The 25622-nt window shown below is 35.8% G+C and overlaps 2 protein-coding genes across 4 annotated transcripts; one reads left to right on the top strand and one right to left on the bottom strand.

Annotated features, from left to right (window-relative positions):
• Positions 1-2326: 2326 nt before the first annotated feature.
• On the top strand, positions 2327-25000 carry LOC18423760 (uncharacterized). Of its 3 annotated transcripts, none has more exons than XM_088865196.1 (8): positions 2646-3034; positions 3435-3483; positions 19899-20016; positions 21102-21424; positions 23606-23719; positions 23833-23949; positions 24063-24161; positions 24554-25000. In XM_088865196.1, the coding sequence occupies exons 4-8, from the start codon at positions 21213-21215 to the stop codon at positions 24789-24791; spliced, it is 780 nt and encodes a 259-aa protein (XP_088721322.1). In that variant the 5' UTR covers positions 2646-3034; positions 3435-3483; positions 19899-20016; positions 21102-21212; the 3' UTR covers positions 24792-25000. The 3 variants fall into 3 exon arrangements, with proteins under 3 accessions (XP_006828420.3, XP_088721322.1, XP_088721323.1); XM_088865197.1 differs by lacking the exon at positions 2646-3034 and adding an exon at positions 3219-3298; XM_006828357.4 differs by lacking the exon at positions 3435-3483 and having other exon boundaries at positions 2327-3034.
• LOC148782439 (uncharacterized) lies at positions 14221-17150 on the bottom strand. The gene is made up of 3 exons (XM_088865198.1): positions 15311-17150; positions 15074-15192; positions 14221-14925 (listed from the first exon to the last, which is right to left on the bottom strand). The coding sequence occupies exons 1-3, from the start codon at positions 15948-15950 to the stop codon at positions 14572-14574; spliced, it is 1113 nt and encodes a 370-aa protein (XP_088721324.1). The 5' UTR covers positions 15951-17150; the 3' UTR covers positions 14221-14571.
• Positions 25001-25622: the final 622 nt, after the last annotated feature.

Raw genomic sequence — 25622 nt, 5'->3', positions numbered from 1 at the left:
TATATATATATATATATATATATATATATATATATATATATATATATATATATATATATATATATATATAGGTGCGGTTTCCATAAGGTTGCAACCTTTAACAATCCAAGTAACTTCAAATTTTATCACAATATATAATTTTGATGTAAAATGTTCTAAGGATTATCTCAAAATCTATTTTTATATCTAATTATAAAATTTTAAATTTCAAAAATGGTTAAAATCAAGTAGATTTACAAACATATGAAAATCTTGAAAATGGATGGTGTAGATAATAGTTGTAAGATGCACTATTTTTTAGACTCAAAATCTTTTTATTTTTCATAGTCATACATCTCGATGTCGAGATGATCAATCACAAGGTTTTTCAATATTAAAACAACCTTTTTCGATGGATTTTTTAGGTGCATACGTAGTTCTACATTTTAGGGTTGCAACCTTATATAAACTTTTATATATATATATATATATATATATATATATATATATATATATATATAGTTAAGTGAGGAAGAGCTCCTCGATTTATGATAAAAATAGAACTCAACTCGTCATATTGTGGCGCTCCACTACCAATGATCTTATAATATCTTCTTAAATACCAAAATTTCAAGGCTTCAAATTCAGGCTCTAAAATCTTAACTTCTTTCGAGGCTTCATGTTAGGCTATGTTTGTGGGATTGATATTAGATTTTGGGCATAATGGAATAGTGGAAACGCTAAGTTATGTGCTTTACAATTCGCGAAGGAAATTGGTTATGATTGATTATGTGATATATAATTCAGGAAGAAAGTGTTCGTAAAATCGAATCGAAACGGTTAACCGAATATGGATTTGGAAGTGGTTTAACCGGCCGAACCGGTATACCGGTTGATTTAACCGCTCTAACCGAGCAAGTCCAGGGCAATAAAAAAAGTGTTGAAAAAAAATAAAAATAAAAATCTACTAAAATATAAAAAGCATATAAAGAATGATTAAAATAAAACACATTCAAATGAGTTGAAAATTAATGAAAAAATGGATTTTAACCCATTTTATATTTTTCAAAGGCTATTTTTAAAAATTGCTAAAAAAGATGGAAAAATATAAATATGAGTATTAATGACCAAAACAATTTTTAATCTTTACCATATTGTAAAGAATATTTAAAAATACATTACAAATCAATTCCTTATTTTTAAGAATATATATATATATATATATATATTTGTATTTTTTTATATTTAAAAATATCGGTTGATCACCCTAACCACCCAAAACCAGAACCGGCCACTGGCTGGTTCCGATCTAACTGAGCGGTTAGCGGTTAGATCAGGGCGATTTTGCGAACAATGAATACAATGTCAAACAATGCCAAACACAACCACTAGTGTGTGGTTTCTAAATTATCACTGTAATGAAACCATGCTGCCTAGTCTACTTTGCCTTCATGGTCTGGGTACGTTTGACAAAATAGAATCTGAATATTTAAATTTTTTGAAAATTTGAATAAACATATCGCCTATTTTTCATATATCTGGATTATATATTATCTGTTATATTATTTTTCTTTTAATCTATTTGATTATATACTTTTATAATTTTCATAGATTTAAAATTTCTAACTCTTTTATTACTATAAAAAAGAAGAAGCAGAATTTGTTGTTTTGCTTTTTCGGTTTATGTACTTTTGCTATAACATAGAAGATCCATGCTTCCCCTATTCAGCTGTCTAATTTTGATCAAGAGAGTTGCTCATTGTTTGATCTTAGATTCAACATCTCAAAGTATTTTATTTTTAATTTTTTTATACAAATTATATGAATATAAAATTTGGTACGTGCCATCTTCTCATTGTGGCGTACCTATAAAAAATATTAAAACTAATCTTTTGATAAAATATAATGATCAAAATACCTCTTGAATTTTTCAGGGGTATTTTGGTTAATATATTTTATTGGAAATATTTTTTTTTATATTTTTAGTTAGTGGGAGTTTAATAGAGGATTGGACTCGTAAAATTTGGTGTCAAAATAGTTATAGAAAAAAAAATTAAAAATAAAATAGTGTAGAGAAAAGTTTATATAGAGCTGAGGCTCTGAGCAATCAAATTAGAGCCCATCTCAAAAATTTCACTAGAAAAGGTTGTTTTGATGTTTAAATATCCTCAAATTGATCATCTCGACATCAAGATGCATGGACATGAGAAAAAAATAGATTTCAAGTTTTGAAAATATTGTATTTTGTAACATATTTTTGGATTGTCAATTTTCAAGATTTCATAGATCTGTTGATCTACACTATTTTTTAGGCTTTAAACTTTATAAATACAGATGAAAATATACTTTATGGCTAGCACAAATATTTTCAACATTAAAATCACATTTCTCGACACCATTTGAAGGTAGGCTCTAATTTGATTGTTTAGAGCCTAGGCTCCATACAAACCGCACCCTTTTCTAATTAGGCGGATGTTTAATTGTCACGTGTTCACGGCGTCATAAGGTTTCCATTTCCCTAGCATCTCCATTTGCCTGTTCTGCAAAAGCTCTTGGGGTTTAAGAGAGGTGCTGCCTTGCCACTAAGACCACAGCCCGCAGAAAGCCCTTTAATGGCTTTTTCCAGATTACTACTCTTCAGAACCTCTCTCAGTCCTCTTCCTTGTTTTCTCTCTCTAAAACTACCCATTCCTTCCATATCTTGTGTTAACTTCTCCTCATGCTCTTCCCCTAGGTATTTTTCTTCTCCTTTTCTTGGACTTTTGGGAAATTCACACCATGTGTTCTTCTGTAATGGAAATTATACTCTGCCCAAGTCGAGTTTCTCTGCAAAGTTACATATTGAAAGCTTCGAAAAGGTTGAACAGAGTATTACAGCAGGGGCTTCACATCCTTGGCCGGAATGGGTTGAGTTCACGGAGAAGTTGAGGAGTAGGGGCTATCTTGATCAGACTTATTCGGATGGAGTATTAGACGATGATGAAGTTCCAAAAGACTTGAATCGAGTTCAAACTGCCTGCGTGACCTTTGCTCGCGAGCGCTTTGACATTCTCAAGTAGGTGAATTGAACTGAATTTTCTAGTTATATTTTGGTGATTTGTTTAATCGTTTTAGTGTCCTTTATTCAGTCAAGGTCTTCCTTGAACTGTTATTTTATTGAAAAGACCACCACAACTGTTTGCTTGTATGCTCCAACGCTGAAATATGGCTTTTACTCTCTTTTTTTCCCCACAGGTTTGTTTTGATGGGTCGGTCATAGTTTGTTGTTTACGAGGACTAACTTGAGATATTGTCAACATGAAGTCCTTGCTTGAAACTGGTAGTTTATGATGTTAGGGTCTTTGTGTTCTGTAACTTTGATTATTTGAATGATTGGTATTGTAATAAAATTTAGATTTAGGGATATTTGCGTTATATGTTAAACTGCTTTCTCAATAGTTGTTGATTCATTGCAGATGACTGTCAATGTGTTCCATGCTTCTTGACATGATTGCCACTTGGAAGGTAGCATTTGAATAATAGACAGTCTTTTCTAGATGAATAATTATGTTTCTGAATTTTTTATGATACTGTAAATTGCAGTGCTTTAGAGATTCATCTTTGGTAAGATGACTAAATGGGAGTAACATAATAGAATGCATTGCCCTAGTTTTGTAGGAATTTTTTTGTTGGAGCCACATCTAAGGGACATAATATTATTATTCACTTCCTTAAACTTCAATGAATACAGAAGTGTGACACATCTCATATGGAGATTTCTCTCAATGCAAATGGTCATCCTTAAGGTTCTGGGAATGACTGAAGCTATGGTTGTATCCAATGTTGACTATGGAGTAGGCAGTGAGTTGTGTGCATATGTCTTAAAGCCTGCCAATACCATAATTGAATAGAAAGCAACCTTCACTAGATAACTTTATCATCGACGATCAATCGACAACAGGTTGCTTCCCACCTACACTAGATGGCTTTATCATCGCCGATCGATAGATACCAGGTTGCTTCCAGTGAGGGAGGTAGTAATTAATGGAAACTTGGGACACATCGAGTTAAATTGAACTTCAAAAAGTGGTATTAATTGGGTCAAGACTGTGGTGCATTTGATGTCTTTATGATTTTATTTACTCCAAAGCACAGTTATTGCATGGAATTGCATACCAATTAGAAGAAATTGCATGAGCAATGCTCATTACTTATTGTAGTTGGACACTTCATATGAATCCCAATGGCAAAGTTATGGTTTTGTGGAAAAAGAGAAGGCAGGGAGTTGGTTGGATGAGGCTAGGAGGAAGGGATTTGTTGGAAAATTACAGGCTGAATGGAGTTAACAAAAACAGATTGAGGAAGAATAACTGGGCATGGCATGTGGTTCAAAATACTGTCTTCAAGGCACTGATTTCCTTATCTATGAAAATTCAAGACATTGCATTTGCTCCCCAGGAACAACCTTCCTAGTAATCAATGCCCTTCATATGATGATTTTTGTAATTATATAAAACATAGTGAATCGATAGGCACAGACACTAGTATTTTGCTTGAACTTTGTATGTTTGATTGATTGCCTGACATACCGAGTGTATAATGCAATGTTGAAATACTTTGCTAGGACTCAAGACTCGGCCTCCACTTGAGTCAAGTAACTCAGACTCGCTTGAGTATTGTACATGCATTAAAATGCCTATAGAAAAGAAAAGAAAAATTAAACTCTAAAAAATAAAAAAATAAAAAAATAAAAAAATAAAAAATAAAGAAATTTTTTGTTTTTTTTGGGGGGGGGGAGGGGAGAACATATGGGAAGAGAGAGAAAAAATATTAAAAAGGGTGGATTGCTGCCCCCTTCGAGAGAGATGAAAAGGGGGTGGAAATCTGGCCCCCTTATCTTTTTTTTAAATTTTTTTGTTTTTATTGTTTTTGGTGTGAGAGAGATGAAAAGGGGGGCAGAAATCTGCCCCATTTCTATTTTTTCAGTAATGGTACTGAGGCAAGTACTGTAGGGACTTGCCTGAATACTATAGAACTCGGCATGTTTTGCTCGAGTTCTATAGTACTCACAGGAGTCTTATAAAACTCGGGCGAGTCCTACAATAGTCGGGCAAGTCCATGTGGTACTGCCCGAGTACTATACATGTTCCCACGTACCCAAGCGCGTACATGGGAACTTGCTTTGGCAACATGTCAAGGCCGAATAGCTCTATCGTGTCAGAGTGGACTTGGCTAAGTTATCAGATACTGATAAAATGCGAAAGGAAACTGTAGAGAAGATATGATATAATAAAAAACTATTGGCCTTAAAAAATTCTCTTAATATGTTGTTTTGCAAATATTTCAAAAGCAAAAGATTTAAAATGCAATACACCAGAGGAATAGGATGCCCTATTATTTTAGATATATTTATTCATTTGTAGTGTCATCCAATTGTATAAGATGTGCATAGAAGAAAGAAACTTGAAAACAGTTGTACCCACTGAAATGACGGTAATTCTGAGAGGAAAACGAAGAGCCTTTTTTCATATGAAAAAATGCTTCTATGGAATTGGTTAGTACAATGTTGAAACATTCCTAAGTAGTGATTTAAAAATTACCAATCCATTGCAGAATTTCCCATGTTGACTTGGAATTTCCCATGATTATGGGGCTGGAAAACCCCATAATTACTCAACTCTTCCCAAGTTTTTTCAAAATAAAAGATTTTTCTTATTAAAAAGTGTGATTGTGCGAGATCTGCCTTGGACTGACCAAGTTTTACCCAGGTGAATCAGTCTCATATCCCAGGTGAGTTGGAGCTTGAGTCTAACTTCTTAGACACTAGTTGTGCGGGAGCAACTTTACTCTTTCGTGCAATGTCCTTAATAAAGGTAAACCACCTTATAATTTATGGGTGGGGAGCAATGTTTCAAAAAGTGGACTGCCCAGCACCTGGGTGGCCGCCTAGGCGGTTCTAGGAGCTTGGGCGCATTGCCTAGGCCTAGGCGCTAAAAAAAAGCTGATATCCTTGGGCACCTGGCTAGGCGCACGGGAACCCGTCTAGGCGGCCTCCCAGGGCCTGCGCCCCGCCCAGGGGTAGAAATGCTCGTCGTTGAGGGTATTTTTGGGTCATTTTTTTATACTAAAGATGCAAAATTGTAGGTTTTAGGTTCATTTGAAACCTAAACGCCATTAGAGCATATTTTAGAAAGAGAAAAACCCAAAAAAAAAATAATTCTACTAGGCTGCCCAGGCTCTGGGCACCCACCTAGTCGCTAGGCGGCCTGGACCCCCCCCTGATTGCCTAGGTGTCGCCTAACAAGTTTTGAAACACTAGCGGGGAGAATGCCTGACCCTAATTTCTTTAGAGTGTGTTGCTGGATGGCTTGTCCATTAGACCCGTCATGGAATTTAACATGGATCAGAAGGGTTGAATTTTGCTTCCATAGGTTATTTTCAAAACCAAATGCTTGTAGATATCTTGAGTGGAGATTTAATATAGTCATCAAAGCATTATTTTGAAAGGGAAGTTGACCAAAATACATGTAACTCATCAACTATTTAACATTTTTAACCATTTTCAACTATTTCAACTAGTGATTTAAAAAACGGATCGGTGCCCTGGATTAGGCACGTCAAAAACCCATATGGGTCGGTGAATCGGCGATCCGGATCGGGAATCAGCCGACTCGGTCCGATTAAGCTCTAAAAAAATCCAAAAAAATTATTAAAATTAATTTTAAATGTTGTCTTTTAGGAATCCAATAAGAAATGAGGGTACTCCATTGTTAACTTTCACTTTTTTCATCAATTTGTGAATATTGATATGTTTTTTCTCTGTATAAACTTATGTTAACCATTAAATTTACATCACACATAAGAAAAATCATATAATTATCATGGATAAAATATATAATCATACATGGACTACTATAAAGTGTAGATTTAATCGACTAACTAACTAACTAACTATAATCCAAATTTATTTCAACCCAACTAACTATAATGTTATATGCTGAAATTAAAATTGTTGGTTTAAATTTTATTATTATTTTATTATACAAATAATAACAAATCCAAAATATTTTGTAATACGATCTAATTTAAAATGTATTATTGAGAACTGTAAGAAAGATAATAAATTACATGATTTATAATGCAAAAATTAATAAAGAAAATAAAAAATTTGGTTAGAAATTATTAGAATGCATATCAATTTTCAAAAGAACACGTTAAAATTTAAATTTTTTAGAGTTCTAGAATTAATAGAAAGAGAAAGATTTCAAATGGAATAAATTTCTTTGAAAAAAATTAATTTTTTTAGATTTATAGAATAAATTTAGTAAAAAAGATTGTAAATAGAAAGAGAGAGACTTCAATTTTTTTTTTTTTAAAAGTTATTTTCTGCTTATTTTTGTGGTCAACAAAAATAAAATAAAATATGTCCAAGGCGGAATCGAACTTGAGAAGTGAAGGCTCTACCGTGGAAGTGATAACCACTCCGCCACATCAACGCAAGTGTAATTGCTTTCTATATTAATAGTACTTATTCAAATTTTGTCATAATTTAACGCACCGTAGGAATTATCCCACATCCATCAGCGAGTTTTAGTTTTGCGTCTATAAATTGCTTTGTAAGTTCCTAAACTGTTGCACACGTGCGCCCGAGGTTGCCATCCACGTGCGGCCGGTGGGTAACGGTAGTTTCCCACATGTGGACTACAGAGAATCGGTGTTGTTTTGGCACGTGCTAAGTCGCTACGTGACATCATACGGGTGATTTTTACCCGTGTATGACGTCACACAAGCGGTTCACTGTGCAGAACCAGCCGGTTTTGTTCTAGAACCTGGTGGTTCCCGATTTTACACTGGAATCGACACGAGGTAATCGATTCCCGTGCCGACTCGGACGAGTTCATTGCTACTTGCCGATTTTTAAATCACTGATTTCAACTCATGATCGTTTGTATTTTGTTGGGCTTTTGAAATTAAATCAGAAGATATTAGTGAAATGCTAAGTACTCCATCTTGACTGTGTTTGGATAAATTTCCCTAATTAAAATTTCAGCATTTGTCATCAATGTTCTAAAAGCTTCTCTTTCTAGCATCCCAATCTTCTTCATGTCTCTTTTCCTTATGCCTTTGTGTCTCATTCATCCTTTAGAATGTTTGATGAGATCCTTTCCCTGGTCCAATGGCACATTCAAGTACAAAATCCACCTTGTGGCTTGGGACAAATTGTGCTAGCTCAAACACCCAGGAGGGTTTGGCTTACGTAGTTTAAGACGTACAAACCTCACCCTTTTAGATAAAAGTTGATTGCATTTGCCTCCTAGCAAAATTTGCGTTGGTATGATTTCCTGCTTCTCAAGTACAAGATTGACAACCTTGGCTGGTCTCCTTTGAGTAGGCCTAAGTACAACTCCTTTGGCAAAAGCATCTTCGCTTTTCGAGACTGCTTTATGTCATCTATAAGATACAAAGTTAGTCTTGGAAATCGAGTTATCGTTTGGATGGATACGTAGATCAGACGATGGATACGTAGATCAGACTGCAGCTCATGAGGGACACCTGGCCTGACCTATTTTCTGTTCCAAGTCTCCATAATGCCACTGTGGCAGTCTTTTGAATTTTGCAGTTAGACCTACTTGGAACCCAACTTTTAGACAACCTCTATCTGATTCTGATACCCAAGACCTTTTAAACCACCTTCACCTTTTACTTTCTTGGTAACCTTTTCGGGCCATGACATGGTCATCTGGACTGTATCCCAATCTGGCATTTTCAACTTCTCTTCATTCTGTCATACTTGTACGCTCATTTACTCTTCTTCTTTGAACCTGACAAGGGCTTGGCAAACGCCAATCGCACCCAAAGTACAATTTTTTTTTGGCTGGTCTTTTCAACAGAAATTTAACCACAGACCAGCTATCGAGAACAGGTTTCAATCTTGCTATTCGCTATTATATGTGCCTAGAAGCTGAAGAAATACCTAGCCCTATTTTCCTTCACTGTGGAGTTACTTCCTTTTTGTGAGTAGGGATTCTTCAAGACATCAATCGGCAATAGGGGACCCTACAATCAAGTGAACAACTCTTTTCCTCTTATTTTTCCCTGCCATACCCAAATCCGGAAGGATACTATGGATAGCATCTTTGTTAACCACCCTTTGGACAATCTGGGGGAAATCCAGCTCTAGGATTTTTATGGCTAAGAATAGACCTATGTCAGCAATTGCGAATATGCTAAAACTCTCACTGTTTTCTGGGCTTCAAACTTTAAGGAGCTCATACATTTCTCTGGGTCTGACTTTGCCTCATATTGGTCCAACATTATCAAACACAACCCTCACAAGGTTCCCCACTCTACTAATTGGAACCCTTCAAGTCACTCAACCATCAAACTTAATATAGATGGGTGCTCCCTGGGTAACCCTGGCCCTTGTGGCTTCGGGGGTATTTTCCATGATTCACGGGGAAACGTTCTTTCTCCTTTTTTGGGATACCTTGGAATACAGGATTCAGCCTGGGCTGATGCTAATGCTCTTCTAGAGGGCCTGAAAAAGTTCAATAAGATTTGGGGAGATAATCTTGTAGTGGAGGGGGACTCTAAGAACATCATAGGCTGGACTACTAGGAGAAATCAGCAGTCGTGGAAACTCTGCAATATGTTTGTTTGGGTATTTCATCTATGGGCATCTTCGAGTCTCCTCCTGTCATACTCGGCGGGAAGCTAATGCAGCGGATGCCTTGGCTAAAGAAGGGGCTGCAGAAGGTGTTGCCACAAGCACTAATTAAAGGCATCCCTCTGCTTCCATGCTGATTATACTTCTTATGGTTTGGATTCTGATGGTTTTTCTGATTAATTTAATCTCTTTTTCTCTCTACTTATTTCCTTTCTGTCGTGATGTTTCTCTCTTTCTCTGCCACCCCTTGTTCCTCTATTCGATTTGTCTCCTGGTAATTCTCTATTTCTGTCACTCTTCTTCTCTTTCTCTCCCTCTTTCCTCAATCTCTCTCTTCTCTTTCTAGCCTCTCTCTTTCTCCCTTAATCTCTTCTCTCTTTCTTTCCTTCCTTTTAACTTCTTTCTCATTCCCCCTGGTTTTCTTATTCCCCACATTGGTTTTGTGCTACCAATTTGTGTGTGGCCTTCACTACTTCTTGACCTGTTTTGTGGTTCTCAATTTTTGCCTTGTACAGTGTCAACAGTTGGGCTGCCAGTACCCTTATGGGTTGCTCCCTCAGTATCACTCCCTCTTTTCCTCTACCTCAATTTCTCTGTCCCTCCCCACGTTCATTTCTTCCCCCCTCAATCTCTTGCCCCCAATCTCTTCTTTCTTCTCTTAATCTTTCTTCCGTCTCATATGAAATGTAAATCTGAAAGTGTTGAGTTCCTGTCTTGTTGATAGCTGCTGCTAGTTTTGCTTTCTTCTTTTCATTGCTGTTTTGTTCACTATTTTAGTGATTTTTGTTTAGGTCATCATTTTTTGACCTCTAGGGCACCCGGCTTGCGGGCTGCCTTACACCTTGTGACAAAATTTTCACTTCCATACACAAATCTATTGTCAACATTAAGATTTAAGAAAAAGAAATTTCAACTTTATAGTGAATGGTAATAAGTCCCTAAGCAATGTAGCAGGGTACCGTAAGAAACGTGATAGTTGAAGTGGAGAAGTTAGAGAAGAATGTGGCATTCTTGGAGATAACTTGGGTTTGGTGAGAATGACCTTCTCAAGACCAGTGGATTATGTGAATCCACAGAGGCAGAGATTTTGGCACTGGTTACTTGTTTAAGGAAGTTGTCTATATAATACTCGGATCCAAGAATTATGGAACACAAATATTTTATTGTGGTTGTGTGGGCCAGTGGAGAGAAATCACATCCATGGAGATTAACGCACTAATTTGGGGAAATTGCGGTCCACGAATCGTGGAACTGAATTTTCTTAATGTAATCGTGTGGGCCAGTGGTGAGAAATCATATACATGGAGAGTAGCTCGCTACTTTTAGAGTTCATGATGACTAGCTCACAGAAGATATCCTTTAGGGACTTCGTTAGGGAGGGCAATGGTGATGCAAATCAACCGGCCAAACAAAGAGCAGAAAGGGATGATATTATTAGTAGCTGAACCAAGCTTTCCACCAATCGTGCCACTCTTTTTTTCCTTCTCTCTCTTTTCCTTCATCTATGGATGTGTATCCGTTTGCCTATACTTTTAGTACAACTTGATGTATGCATTTCTTCCACAAGGAATGACAGTGAACTAAAAAGTAAGTGTTAGAGAAAAATGTAGGAAACCTTTTGAACGAGTGTGAATGACAAGAGTCAAATAATAGAGAAGGATTTTGGACTTGCCACATTTGCTTTTCAAGTGGATGGTAATCCTCAAAGTTGCCAGCATGTCATGTTACTTTGTGGTCCTCAAATTTGGAAATAACAGTTGATGATGATATTATATGTATTAAAATGATTATATTAGGAAATTGCTCGACTTACTTCCTAATTCAAGAGATACGCATGTACATAACTCTGGATAAACGTGTCTGCAATATTAGACACATTTTTCTTATTTTTAGGTAATTTTATTACTAAAAGTTACAAATTATACATGTGTGTGTGTGTATTCCACTTGGACCACGTGCCTCCTTAGAAAGTTGAATAAGGTTCAGTGGCTCGGTTTGGCATATGTTGCTTTCTCACATCTGTTTATGCTCTTGTGGGTATATGCTTCCTTTGGTAAAAACCTTAGTATCTAATTTATTTTGAAATTACAGTGGATCCTAAAATTTTTAAATCAGGAAAATGCTCCCAAGTATTTTACCAGAGGGAGTAAGTGCAAAATATGATCCTGGGGGAGCACACCATACCCACCCCTTTGATGCTTTTCGATTCTCTTTGCACCTAAACCAAATGTTTTGTGGTAAATTTGCAGAAAATTTAACTTTTGCTTTGACACGTGGTGAGACAATAAATCTAACTTTTCTCTTTTCTGTTCTAAAATGACCAAATCTTTCTATAAAAAGGTATTAAATTTACTTGTTGTTCTAATAAAATATCTCGCTAATTGTGTATTTTCCTAAAAGGAACAGTTGTCGAGAGCAAATTTGAGACTTTATAATGGAACAAGGAGTCCATTTTATTTGAATTTTACATTACATATTATTTCGCATTTCCAATATTTGTTTTAAAAAATGTAAACTTTATATAAAAGGTTGATTTTTTGTGCATTTAAATCATACTTATAATTAGGATAATTTTATTTTACAAATATAATTCTAAAAGGTCTTCTTAGAAAGTTAATTAATAAATACCCTTAAATTCTTTTTTTAGAGCAATACCCTTAATTAATAGGCGAAATTTCTAATCATAAAGAGATTTCATAAGGTCACTCACATTTTGGATATTCTATCTGACTCTTCAAGTTGTTATGTCACTATTGCCACCCCCATGTTTCCTGAATCAAAAGCAATAATAAATAAAGTGAGTTTCCAAACTTGCCCTTATTTATTAAGTGTTAAACATTGAATATGAATTTATCATTTCTAATTATAATATCACTTTACATATATATTTTTAAGATTTTAAAATTTTTGAGTTGTAATATCCTTTGTGATTCATAATATAATAATGATAATTAAAATTTGAAATTAATAAGGTTCACAATGAATATTTTAGTTTTAAAAATTGGGTATTATTGTTATTTTAACGTAATTTTCCATTACCTTTTTATGTATCATAAAAAGGTCAAAATCAATACAATTATAAAATTTACTCTTTTAAATTAAAATGGGCCACTAATTCTATTGTAAGTTTGAAAATCAAATTTTACTCAAAAGGTGATACCCAATACAATTCATCATTTCATTTTAACAAAAATTCCTGCTTGGCCTTGAATAAAAATTGGTTCTCAATTTTATAGATTTATTTAGATTATAAAATCAAAATGATACATTTTTAAACCATTTTAGTTATGAAAATTTCTTTTATTTAAGTGACATTGTTAAAATCATTGTATCATCATCATCATCAAAGCCTTTTTCCATTTATGTGGGTTCGGTTATATGAATCTTGGTCTGTCATTTTGCTCTATCAAGGGCCATACCCTCAGTGAGCCCATAAGTCCCCATATCTTTTCTCACTATTTCCAACCATATTGTTTTGGACACTTCTTGCCCTTTTTGAGCCTTGCACTTTAACCAACTCACACCTCCTAAGAGGTGTTGTACTGGGTCTGCATTGCACATGGCCAGCACACCTAAGTCTACTTTCTCTCATCTTATCGCCTATTGGAGCCACACCTAAGTTCTCCCGATTGTATTCATTTGGAATTCTATCCCTTCTTGTCTTGTCACTCATCCATCTCAACATCCTTATCTCAGCTACACTCATCTTATGAGTATATGTTAAAATCATTATATGTGAGTGAAAAATAACACCCAATTTTTATTTAAGTTTTTTTGATATCTCTGTATATATTTTACTTATATTAAGCTACAGTTAAGGGTAAGACATTTGACATTAGTTTTGATGAGATACCTAATGAAGGAGAGAGATTAGGGTAGATAGCCTCTTGAAATTAGGGATACAATGGGAGATTAGAGTAGTTACCTTTCCCATAATAGAGGGGTTGGAAGATTGGCATTAAATTTCTGAATTAAAATCCGAAATCATTCTCATTGGGATTTTCTCTTAGGACATATTTGTTCCAAGCACATATATAATTATTTATGATATTTGTTTTTCTCAAGGTTGAGTCTTAAACTTACTCCTAGGTAAGTTATTATCCGATGCTAAACTTATTTTATGACCATGTGGACTAAAGCAAATCATCCACAGGAACCGTGTAGTGTTAAGAAATTTAAGAGAAATTCAAAATATGAAAGTTGGTACTATATGATATATACCTTGAAAGCCCCAGTGCAATTAATGTGACCAAGTTTATAGAATGACAAATGTTATGAGTCATGTGATCATGGTCACATAGTTCTTTTCCGTGCAATGAATGGGTTAGATGAGGGGAGTTGTTTTCACCATATATCTAGGTTTCAAAAAGCGCTAGGCAGCCCCTAGGCGGCCTGCCTGGTGCCAAGCGCCTAGGCGAGCGCCCATAACCTCGGGCGCCCTGCGGTGCAAATTCTTAGTTTTTTTTTAAATGTTTGTTATCCAAATGCACATATATGCATATATTTGTGTCAAAAATTGTAATTTATTCCAAAATTTGAACCATACAAAACATTTAAAAGTCTAATAGGCTATTGTAAGGTCTCCAACTCTCAAATTCAGAAATTCTCCATATTGGCATATTCCATATCCATAAAATAAATCATAATAACATCCAAGATTCCAAGTCTCCAATTCTCTAAGTCATCAACAAACTGACTTCCAAAACTATGGAAAAACTAGTAAATCACACAACGAAATAGTCCAAAGAGGCAAAAAAATTACAAACCACATAACTAAATAAAAATCTTTCAAACTCCAAATGTCTAAAGCCCAAACCAAGATGGTGTAATAAAGTATTAAAGTTACTTGAAAAGAATAGAGAAGATAATCAAGACATCAATAAGAATCAGAATCATCATCTTCATTGCCTTCTTCTGCATCAGAATGGAGGCCGTGATCATCAGAATCATCCCTCTTCAACATATTCCTCTTCTTCTAGAGATTCTTCTGAATCTGCCTCCTCTTCCTCTATCTCCCTCCGTGAAGTACCAGCAGAAGAAGTTGCTCGAGTGGCCCTCTTAGGATCAGAAGCTTGCCCGGAAGCCTCATTGACCATTTTCCATGTCAAACCCTCCCCAGGGAACACCTCCTCAGTACCAGGGTCACTAACTAGCCAATCTGAAGCATTCTCCATGTCTTTCAAAGAGATAGGGTCCTTCTTTGGCTGGTTTTTTTTCTCCTTGAGCCTTTGATTCTCTTTAACAAAAACCAAGTCGTTGAGCTTCCTTTGCTCAAGCCTATTTCTTCTCTTTGTATGCACCTAGAAGAAAAAATAATGCATAAGTAACTACTATAGGTCTATGATCTTCTTACCTTTTATGAATCTATATTACAAAATGAATATGAACTTATAAATAAAAAAGGCAAATAAAATTTTATTCCTTTAAAATAGTAAAATAGTAAAATACCATCTCAAACGAACTCCAATTGCGCTCACAATCAGAAGAGGTAGTTGTCAAACTCAAGATCCACATAGCCATCTTCTGGAGGTTTGGAGCGCTACTCCCATGTTGTCTCCACCATTGGGCTGCAATATGTGGGCAACATTTATAGTTAATTTAGGTATTTAACATTATCAAAACTTGAAAGAAAATTATAAATTTATATTTTATAAAACAAAAGTACATAAGTCAAAGGAATATTACCTGGTTCGTCTTTGTTTCTTTGCCTTAATGCCATATCTTTTCCAAATGACATCAAAGAACACTTGTACGAAATTAGCTCTTTAATTGATATCTTATTTTGGATATTTGGATTAAGAACTAATTTCTCAAGGCACTCATTAAAACCATCCATAATTACCCCTTTTGACTCAATATTTGCATCTCCATAAAAGAATTTGGGGTTCAAGTAGTACCCCACTGCATACAATGGTCTATGGAGCTGCCTATCCCATTTATCATCTATAATCTCCCAAATTGGGGCATACTTCGTTGCATTGTCGCCCAAATTCTCTGCAATCTCATTCTTAGCCCTTTCCTTTGCATCATATATAAAGCCCATGGAGGGCTTATCAGCATCAACCAAGTGCAAGACCTTCACCAATGGAAGAAATACTAATATCGCATGCTTCACCCTATGCCAAAAATATTTTGAAAGAATAATATCTCGTGTCTTCTTTCCCTTGGCATCTCTAGACCACTTACACCTACTCCACTCTTCTAAAGCAAACATAGACCTTAATGCGATCCTCCTCTTGTACATGCTCTGTAGTCTAAGGTAGGCAGTGGCAAATCTAGTGACCTCAGGCCTCACTAACTCTCTCTTTTTTGTAAACTTGTGCATCAACTTAAAAGTCTTATAATATCACCAATAGCACCCTAACATTAATTTCAATAAGAAAAACAAACTTTTTGAATCCACAAGAAGTATTTTTGAATTTTCAGCAATTGCTTTAGATTCTCATAAATAAGTTTAAGATTGAGGGTTTCTTGTTTTTTTTTTCAGTTTGGGGTTGAAAATAAACCCCTAAGCTTATTTTATACAGATTTGGGGGTCAAAATGACCCCTTTTGCCCTTTTGGGAGAAGTTTAAAAAAAAACAAATTCGTAAACTGTGATAGGCGCCTGCCCAGGTCCAGGCGTGCGGAAATTTTTTTGGGCGCCTAGGCGCCGGGCGGTCTGTTTTTTTAGACATTGCCATATATTCAGCTTATTAAGTTTTGTAGCCCTAGGCTTCCTCCATCACCATCCAGGACGATCGATAACCTCATCGTTATGAGGCTATGATGATCATATGGATCATATAAGATAGCTCATAGATACACCTTACTATTGATAGAGAGAGAGAGAGAGAGAGAGAGAGAGAGAGAGAGAGAGAGAGAGAGAGAGAGAGATTTGTAAAATCAGCTCAAAACAGAAATAATATGTGCAAATGCAAAGTTATAGTAAAAAGTTCTTAAAAAGCTTGCATTTGTTCAGGGTTATATATAGACAAATTTGCTCAATTGGACATCATTTGATGAATTCAAACGTTGCATGCCTTAAGTGCAACTATATTAGGATCTTTCTTCTTCATACCTTTATCAAAACTTTGAACTTAGTTATGTTTTCAAGACTCAAATCTTTTCATAATTGTTCTTTCAAATCTTTTCATAATTAATTGTTCTTACTTTTCACAATGTACAATAATAAAGCATGTTGCTCATTCTTTTAAAAATCTTTCTATTATGGAATTGCTTTTTTTACTTGTGAGAAAGAGTTCGTCAAACCTAAAGATAGTGTACGATCTGGGCTGTTTTCCTCTCGACTTTGGATCTTAGCACCCAAAAAGTCTGTCTGTGCAAATGATCTAGGCCAGCTCTTGGAGTTTCCCTGGGGTTGGTCAAGCTTTTTGGGGGCCACCCTAGCCCATTGAGTGCTCTGCCTCGGGCCATTGACATCATATGCTCTACTGAAGTAGATTTCGCAGAAACAAGCTATATCCGATCCTGGTTGGCGTTTCACCCATATGCAATCCGTTGTTAATTGAGATAATTGGCATCATCTGCAATAAAAGATTATCCCATTTTACAGTGCTGTAGATCATGTGCAAGCCATTGGGATAAGTCTCGGATGATGACGATGATGTATATATATATACATATATAATACTATATATATATATTATATATTTATTTATGTGTATGTATGTTCACTTAAGCCTTCTATTTAGTCCAGTAACTGAAAATTCATAAGAATTTCAAGTGGAGAGCGAATACATAAATGTATGTATGTATGTATGCATCCATATGTATGTGAGGCCACATATATGTATGTGTGTATTTATGTATGTATTTTATATATGAAGCATTTATATGGTCTCGTATTGATGTGTTATGTGTGGCATACACCACTTTATGGGGAGCCATGTTAGGCACAACATGGCCGTGTTTGAAGTGGACACACGTGTATGTGTCCTTGTAATATAGTTTCTTGCATATGACCAAAATAACATACATTACAACATGATAGCCAGAGCCTTAATTCGAAGAATGCTTCTCTTAATGGATAATAAGTAGAAGAAATATATATATATATATATATATATATATATATATATATATATATATATATATATATATATATATATATATATATATATATATATATATAGATTCCCCCTAAAGGTTTATATTGATCAGAGGGCAAAAGAAAATTCTGCAAACTTAAGAAATTTTCTTCCAAAGAAAAAATACATAATCTCTGGCATTAATCCATCTTAAGAGGGTAAAAGTGAGGGGTATGCTCTCTCGAAGAGTAGTGGTTTTAGCTGTTGGGCCAGCCAATGGTCATGCCCTTAGAAGTCCAAGGCTCAACAAGTTGGTTAATCTTTTTTTATGTAAGTCTTACATAGTGAACAAAAGGTACAAGTTTATAGTTAAGTATAAAATTAATCCCAATTCTCTTTCCTTGTGTTGTTTTCTTTGAAACTTATATTTCTGAAATTCCTGCGTACATTAAATTCAATCAACTTTAAAGGCTTACGACTTTTTTCTTCTTTTATATTAGGTCTTTTTCTCTTTCTTTTGGAATTTAAAACTTGGTATGCTCAGTATTAAATATGGATGTTCAGTTGTTAACATCTTGGTGATCTTAATGTTCATATCTAAGACTATGTTTTTTAGACAAGGATTAAACTCGCCACCAAAACATTTGAGGGGTTTGGCCTAGTTAAAACTAGTCCAACCACTTGTTGAATTAGTTAGATTGGATTTTAGAAAAAAAAGGAGTGAAAAATAGATATAATAGTTTAAAATTTATTAAAAACATTTCTGTAACTTTATTTAGCTGGTCAAACCAATTAAAACTGGCTCGTCTGATTGGTCAAACATTGGTTTTGACTGGTTTTCGACCAAAACAGGGTTTTACGTTGAGCAGACTGGTCAAGGCATCAATCGGTGATCTGATGGGGTCAAACCACTGGCTTGGTCCGGTCTGGTCTGGCCTTGATAACTATGTTATATACTACGAAAAATCTGAAGGTTATGTCCTAGTCTATGAGGGGCATTCTTGTAGGATAGTGGGAGAAACCATCAAGACAGTGACATAAATTGTGAAATTATTCTTCCCATAGCTACAGAATTTTCCAAACAAGGTTTCCATTCCAGTTCAGAATATCGCTCTTGCACTCCGTGGATAGGAATCTTGCTTTGTGTTTTTTATTGTTGAGAAGCTTTATCCTTCCCATTTGGAATTGACATCCAGGTTCCTTAGTATTGTAATATAGTACAACAGTATAGTTATAGCTGTGTGGTGTGGTATAGTCGTATAGTACAGCAGTATAATATAGTTTAGCAGTGTGGTGTACTATAGTACTATATATAATGTATATTGTATAATTATACATAGTAAAGTTAAATTTAGTGGTGTATAGTATAGTATAATAGAATCTCGTATATATATCATGAAATTGTAGTAGTGTGGTATTGTATAGTAGTAAATACTATACCACTAACTAGTTAAGTGCTCTCGGAGCCTTTATTTCAACCAGATGAAGCTTGGTCCTGTATAGTTTGTCGTTCAATACCAATTCAGTTTGGTCGAGATTCTCCACATATTGGGATCAAGATCCCGAGATTTCAGGGTATACAGACGGCGATCCGTGCCATAGAGAGCTTCCTTCTTGTCACGATCGTGCTGTTATGATCCTGATCCTGGATCTGATTTGTTCCTGGTCCCGGTAACTATGATTCTTCCTGAATAATTCTTTGTTCTCCCCATTTGTATATACCTTTCCAACACTGGGAGGGAGGGAGGATATGGTGGGAGTAAGAATAGGGAGGGAGGGAGGGGCAATTCAATTACTTCCAAAACATGGTGGAGGGAGAATTGAACAATTTAATGAACTCTAGACTATGGTTTAAGAGAATTGAACAATTTGATGAACTCCAAAACATGGTATGCAGCTTTTATTTTGATATGTTTCATATGGAGGGAGGGCGAATTGAACAATTCAGTAAACACCAAAAGAATTGAACTTCAATGAAGAGCATCGTATGGCAGTTTTATTTTGATATGTTTCATATGTTTAATGTTAGATCTGCTTGGTTTTTGAATGCTCAATGGTATTAAAAATATTGAAGTTACTTGTGTGGTATTCCCATATGATGGATATCTTGCAATTCATAAACAGTGTTTTCTTCTCGTCTACATTTCTTATTGAGCTCTGGTATCATTCCTATTCAATCTCATCCAATTAGCATGGTTTACTCTATCGTCTAATACTTGTGTCTATTGTGCCTATTGCTTTCAGATCTTTGTCTAAGAAAGATATTCAGGCTATTGTAGATTGTGGATGCCCCAATTTATTCCGAAAAGCAGTCAATTCCGCAAAGCGATTGAGAGCTTTTGTGAATGTTGATGAAGGAGATGTAAGTTTTTTTTTTATCCATGACATATTCCCTTGTTACCTCCTAATTACTGGTGTAATGAGTCGAAAATTTGGGATAGTAGCAAATGTTAATCTGTTTATTTTGGCCAAAAAATTTCTTTTGATATTTGTTTCATTATATCCATACATTGAAAGAATTAAAAATATCATTTCATTTAATGACTTATATTCAAGTATATAAAGTTGATACTCTGTTTATTATTTTCTAAGGCAGTTGCCGTGTTATGGTAAGGGGTAATGTTGTGTGTGCTCTGACACTGGGAAATATCACATCTCATGAATTCTATTGTGTTAGCATTGTAAAGGAATCTATATTAATGTTGAAATACATCCTCTTAGGGGCAGAGATGCTACATAATGCTTCTCTGTGGTTTGTTCTAGATTACTCACATTGCATTAATCTCTCTCTCTCTCTCTATCTCTCTATGTATGTGTGTGTGTGTGTATCATAGATACATGTTTCCAATTTTTATTGCTCGTGTCATTGCAGCAAGGACACTACAGTACTAAACCTGTGTCTGACAATCTTAGACAATTTTCTAACCTCTCTTGTTGAATTGTTACTATGAAAGTACTTAAATGTTCCACAAAATCCCATCTTCCTTTTAAATGATGTACTGAATTTTCATGCCTATAAGGCCATGTGTCCGGGACAGGAGTGGCACCCAACTAGAAGAATCCATGCAACATAGGTATATTGGATGCTGTGACATGTCTCCATGTCTTTGTAACATCAGTTATGTGTGGTTGCCTGTCCGTGCACGCATATGTGCATGTGTATTACTTAGTTAAATTGGTATATATGTTTAATTGTGCCCAAAACACTGCGGTATATGTGTTTTAATTGTGGTTTTATCTCTCTTCAAGAAAATAAATACAGTTCTATTTTATTTTTTGGATTGTCTGGTGGGATGAAATGAGATCATTCACAAAGTTTGAGTAAAATTCATTTGAATAACTTTTGGGCTGGTGGTGACAGCTACAGTGTCATTACTGGGCAAATAAATCCTTATTCTGAAGATTGTTCGCTTTCTAATCTATTCGGGCATGATATCACCTATCCAGGTATGCAGTGCCTGCAATCTACGGGGATCCTGTGACAGAGCATACGTAAATGCGAAGGAAGAGGAAGGAGCTCGCACTGTTGATATTGTGCGCATCTTGTTGAGCTATGCAATGGACCCAGTTGTTCTCTCAGAGGGTGGCAAACCACATGGAAGGGAAAATGTTGAAGTGTCTGCTCGCAAGTTGCTTACTGAGCTTGTTGAACTCAGCGATACACCTCTCGATCCAGCCCTTCCAACATCTGTGTTGAAATCTATACCGGAAAAACTCCAGAAGGTGATGATGGGGCAGGAAATGAAGAAAGGGGACTGGATCTGTTCCCAGTAAGTTCTCCAAACCACACCTGTTTTTAGCTATGATAAACACGTGTTAAGTTCATGTCCAAATACCTGGATAAGAATGAGTGCTATGAACTTAGGGGAAATTGTAGCACGAACATGGTATTTCGTTTCTATAGTTCACTTTCATTTTTACCATCCATCATCAATTAGTGATGGTGGATATGAGCTTTTCTTCTGCCTGAAGAATAATGGCAGACTTAAAGAGAGAAAATTGTTTTGTCTCCAGTGTTCCTTATTGAGGTTGAATGGTGGAGGTGAATCTATACTGGTTAATGTTTGAAAATAGAGACTTGGCCTTGGAATTGCCGGGGTAATGTTATCAGGATCGGACTGGTGCTCGAACCAATTAAGGGACTGGTCCACTTAAAACCAGTCCGAGAGGTGGTCTGACCGTTCAAACCTGGTTTGAAGTCCTTGTTAAAAAAGGAGATTTTTCAGAAATTGTGGCAAAACTTCCAACTTATTCCAAATATGAAATATTGGAGGATTTTAAAATTTCGTAGCATACATGATTCTAATGACAAAATTAATGTATCCTATGACTTCATTATTCATAAAGTTGAAGTATGTAATGACAAAGAACCAGGTGCACCTTTGTCCTCACTGAAGAGAGAGAAAACGAGTGATTCCAAAGAGAGTAAAAGAAAAATTTGAAACTATAAAAAATGCAGCAAAAGAGTGAAGAATGCATGCCAAGATGGTGGGTAAGAAAAAATAAAATTTTCCTTTTGGCATTGATGGTGATGATTTTTGCCAAAATTTTGAGATCTTTTGGATTAAAATTTTTGGAAATAAATTATTTTATTGCAATCAAAATGGAAAAGGCAGAAAAAGAATAAAAAGAAAAAAATCAGGCCAAAAAATAGCAAGAGAGGTGGGGGAAAAGATTGGGCGGTTCACCCAAGAGGACCGGAACAACCGACGGTCAAACCGGTTCAACCGGTCAATCATTGGTTTTAACCAAATCTCAAGAAATACTGGTTTAGTGCCCATGCCAGACCGGACAGGGGTCTTGTCACCGGTTCTGCTGGGGGGACCACGGTTTCGTCTGGTTTTGATAACTATGTGCCGGGGTCCTGGGCCCTAGTCACCAGATCTGCATTAGGCGGGTCTCGAGCAGGACCGTCGATGTTTTAACAAGATTTAAGAGCCCATTCGTGAGATCACCGATCTTTTAGCAGGGTTTAAGAGCCCATTCGTCAAGAGACCCAAGATTTTACCTCTCGACTCACTTGGGCCCTAATCCAAGCCACCTAAGGCAAGTATCGCACTGTCAGCAATTTCTCAAACACTATCCCCTGTGCAGTTGTATTTTATGCTTTTCCCTGAAGTTTGTTTTGGATGAATCAGTGGGGATGCGTTCTCTGAAGTTATATCTCCTATGTGATTTTGGGAACTTTCTCAGTTCTCTACTCCTTATCGAGTGCTGTAAAATTATTTTTGAGAATCCATCTGCCTAGTCCATTTTTGGGGAGTTAGCTAGTTGTGTATTAAAATATTAAAATCTTTTATGTGACAGAATGTTTGAAAGTAATCCATGCTTAGAAATTTATGGTTGGTTCCAAAAGGGTTGTGCTTTGATTATTAGTTGTTTCTGTAAGGGAGTATGACACTTCAAGCAAGTCTTAAAATCATTTCTTCAGAAAACTACATGTCTCAAATAGAATACTGATTTGTAGAATTCCTAACTGATAAGAACTGAGTATCTTTGTTGGCACTTCTGTTGATTCATTACAATTTTGAAGTGCAGAGTGAAGTTCTACCAGAAATCTCTAGGGTTATGTGACTGTCTCCTGTCTCAGTGTTTTTGTAATTATGTGAGAAATATGGGTTATCTACTTAGATTTGTGGAGGAGACATTAAATTTTCTAGGTTAGAATAATATTTAAGCAATTTGTGACACTCATCATTTTAACTGGGAACTCATCAAGCAACTTGGCTTGCAAGCCGGCAAGTCTTGACAATTTGTGAAAAACTCGGTGGAGTCTCACCATTTTTCTTTAATTTTTATAGAGACTTGACTTAGTTTTTATAAGTCTCAGCATTGTCAATTTGTTATGATTCGTCTTGCAACCTGAGGGAGGGAGGGGAGGGATCGATATTACTTGATTTATGTGCTATGACTTCCCTGAGGCACTTGATTGTCAAACTATGCAATTACAGGTGTGATTTCATGAACTTCGCAAAGAACGTGAAGTGTTTGCAGTGCGGAGAAGGTGGTCCAAAGAGAGTTGATCCTGAAGAAGAAATGAAAAAAGGGGACTGGATGTGCCCAGAGTAAAACTTCTTGAAACTTACAGAGCTTCTCTCTCTCTCTCTCTCTCTCTCTCTCTCTCTGTATATAGAAGTTGAATCTGAAATTTTGGATTACTGGATGTGATTTCCTTCAGGTGCAATTTCATGAACTTCGCTAGGAATGTGAGGTGTTTGAAGTGCAAAGAAGTGGGTCCCAAAAGGGTGAATTTTGACAATGTTGGAAAGAAGAAAGGGGACTGGACCTGTCCCCAGTAAATTTTTATGCTTTTTCCTCTGCTTTTGAACCTTTTATTATTGTGAATGTTGTGTGGTTTTCCTAATTTATCTGTTTTTGATGTGTCCATTTTGTTATTGTTGACATCAGTTGCCGGTTCATGAACTTTGCTCGTAATACCAATTGCCTACGCTGCCAAGAAAAGCAGCCGAAGAGACAACTTCTTCCTGGAGAATGGGAGTGCCCTTCGTAAGATCATATCCATTTAATCTCGTTTTTCTTAATGTGTAAGCACTATGATGATGATATAGATAATTTACTGTAGTCAGTGGACTATGGAATTTCATAATCCATCAGAGGACATGACTGTCCAATAAGATGATGGACCATGAAGAGAGTATGGATTTTATGGATCTGGGGCCCGCTTTTTCTTGCCCACCATTATTCGAAAAGCAGTCACGAACCCAATGGAAGATGAACTTCAATGATGATGATGATAGCAATAATATTATAACAAGGACAACGATGATGACAACAACAACAACGATGGTAGTGGGTAGTAGCATTAGTTGTAACAAATGCCAATATAATACTTCTTGAGTTTGGGGATTGATCGTGAAGGCATTGTGTTTATTTTGTAGGTGTGACTTTTTAAATTACAGGAGGAACATGGTGTGCCTACAGTGTAACCATAAGCGTCCCGAGGAAAAAGGAGCACAAACTCTGAGTTCCAGGGGAAGAGGTTACAATGATGAATCAAAATCAGATGACAATTTTTCAGATATATTGCCCGTTAGTGAGGATGAGACTGAATTCGCTATCAACAGGAGAAAAACACCTCCTCAGAGGAGATCTTCAAGAGCGAAGGACTTGGCCTGAACATGGTCTTGGTAATTATCAAAAGAAAGAAAGATTTTGGTTTTGTTTTAAAAATGATTCTGGTTTTGTTTTAAAAATAATTTTGAGTTCAATCATGCTGGTAACTTATTCCATGAATGTATGTGCGACTGTATACGTAACCATGGTAAGATCCTTGCAACTTCATGTAAAAGAGGTCTAGCAATTCATTTCTTTTATTGTTTCTCCAACTCTCTTACGGTACGTACATCTGAGGATTGAGCTTTTCACTTCTTATTGGCCATTTATGCTACCAAATTTTGCTGACTCTTTTATTTTTGTTTTTCTCCATCTCTCTCTCTCAACAGAACTATATAACACGTACGAGAGTCCATGATGTTTTGTATGTACCGAGAAACCAATGTCATAAAAAATCAGATAGGCTATCAAACTGGTGAGGGATCTAGTTTAATAAAACTAACTCCACTATTAGTCAAGCTAGTTTACTTGGTAACTTATAAAGCAAGGAAAAATATTTAAATATCATATTACAAATAAATTGTTCAACTTTGATCGGTCTAACCGGTTAAAACTAATAAGTCTGATATGCCAAAATTTGGTCAAGCATTGGTTTTCTACAAAATCCAGTTCCTGCTTTAAAATCCATTGGTCAAGGCAGTCGCTGTGGTGGGATCTGTTGGCCTGCTAATCCAGATTGGTCTTTATAACTACGAGAGCAACTACGCATTTTCCTCTTCTTTTTTTTTTACCTTTTCTTGAAAGCTTATTACTGAAGTAATTGTACTACCTAAAATCCCACTTCTCATCTAGAGGGTAAATTTTGATATTGATATTTGTTGTAAATATTGGAGG

Source organism: Amborella trichopoda, chromosome 4 (assembly GCF_054954075.1).
Source record: "Amborella trichopoda isolate Santa Cruz 75 chromosome 4, AtrichopodaSantaCruz75HAP2 v2.0, whole genome shotgun sequence".
NCBI classification, from domain to species: Eukaryota; Viridiplantae; Streptophyta; class Magnoliopsida; order Amborellales; family Amborellaceae; genus Amborella; species Amborella trichopoda.
This window is presented reverse-complemented; position numbering and strand designations above follow the sequence as displayed.

Coding starts and splice junctions, on each gene's coding strand:
- LOC148782439 (XM_088865198.1), bottom strand. CDS start 15,950: ATGCACAAGTTTACAAAAAAGAGAGAGTTAGTGAGGCCTGAGGTCACT. Junction 15,193..15,310: donor AAGAAACAAAGACGAACCAG/GTAATATTCCTT, acceptor CACATATTGCAG/CCCAATGGTGGAGACAACAT. Junction 14,926..15,073: donor ATTGGAGTTCGTTTGAGATG/GTATTTTACTAT, acceptor TTTTTCTTCTAG/GTGCATACAAAGAGAAGAAA.
- LOC18423760 (XM_006828357.4), top strand. CDS start 2,592: ATGGCTTTTTCCAGATTACTACTCTTCAGAACCTCTCTCAGTCCTCTT. Junction 21,425..23,605: donor GGGGACTGGATCTGTTCCCA/GTAAGTTCTCCA, acceptor ATGCAATTACAG/GTGTGATTTCATGAACTTCG. Junction 23,950..24,062: donor GGGGACTGGACCTGTCCCCA/GTAAATTTTTAT, acceptor TGTTGACATCAG/TTGCCGGTTCATGAACTTTG.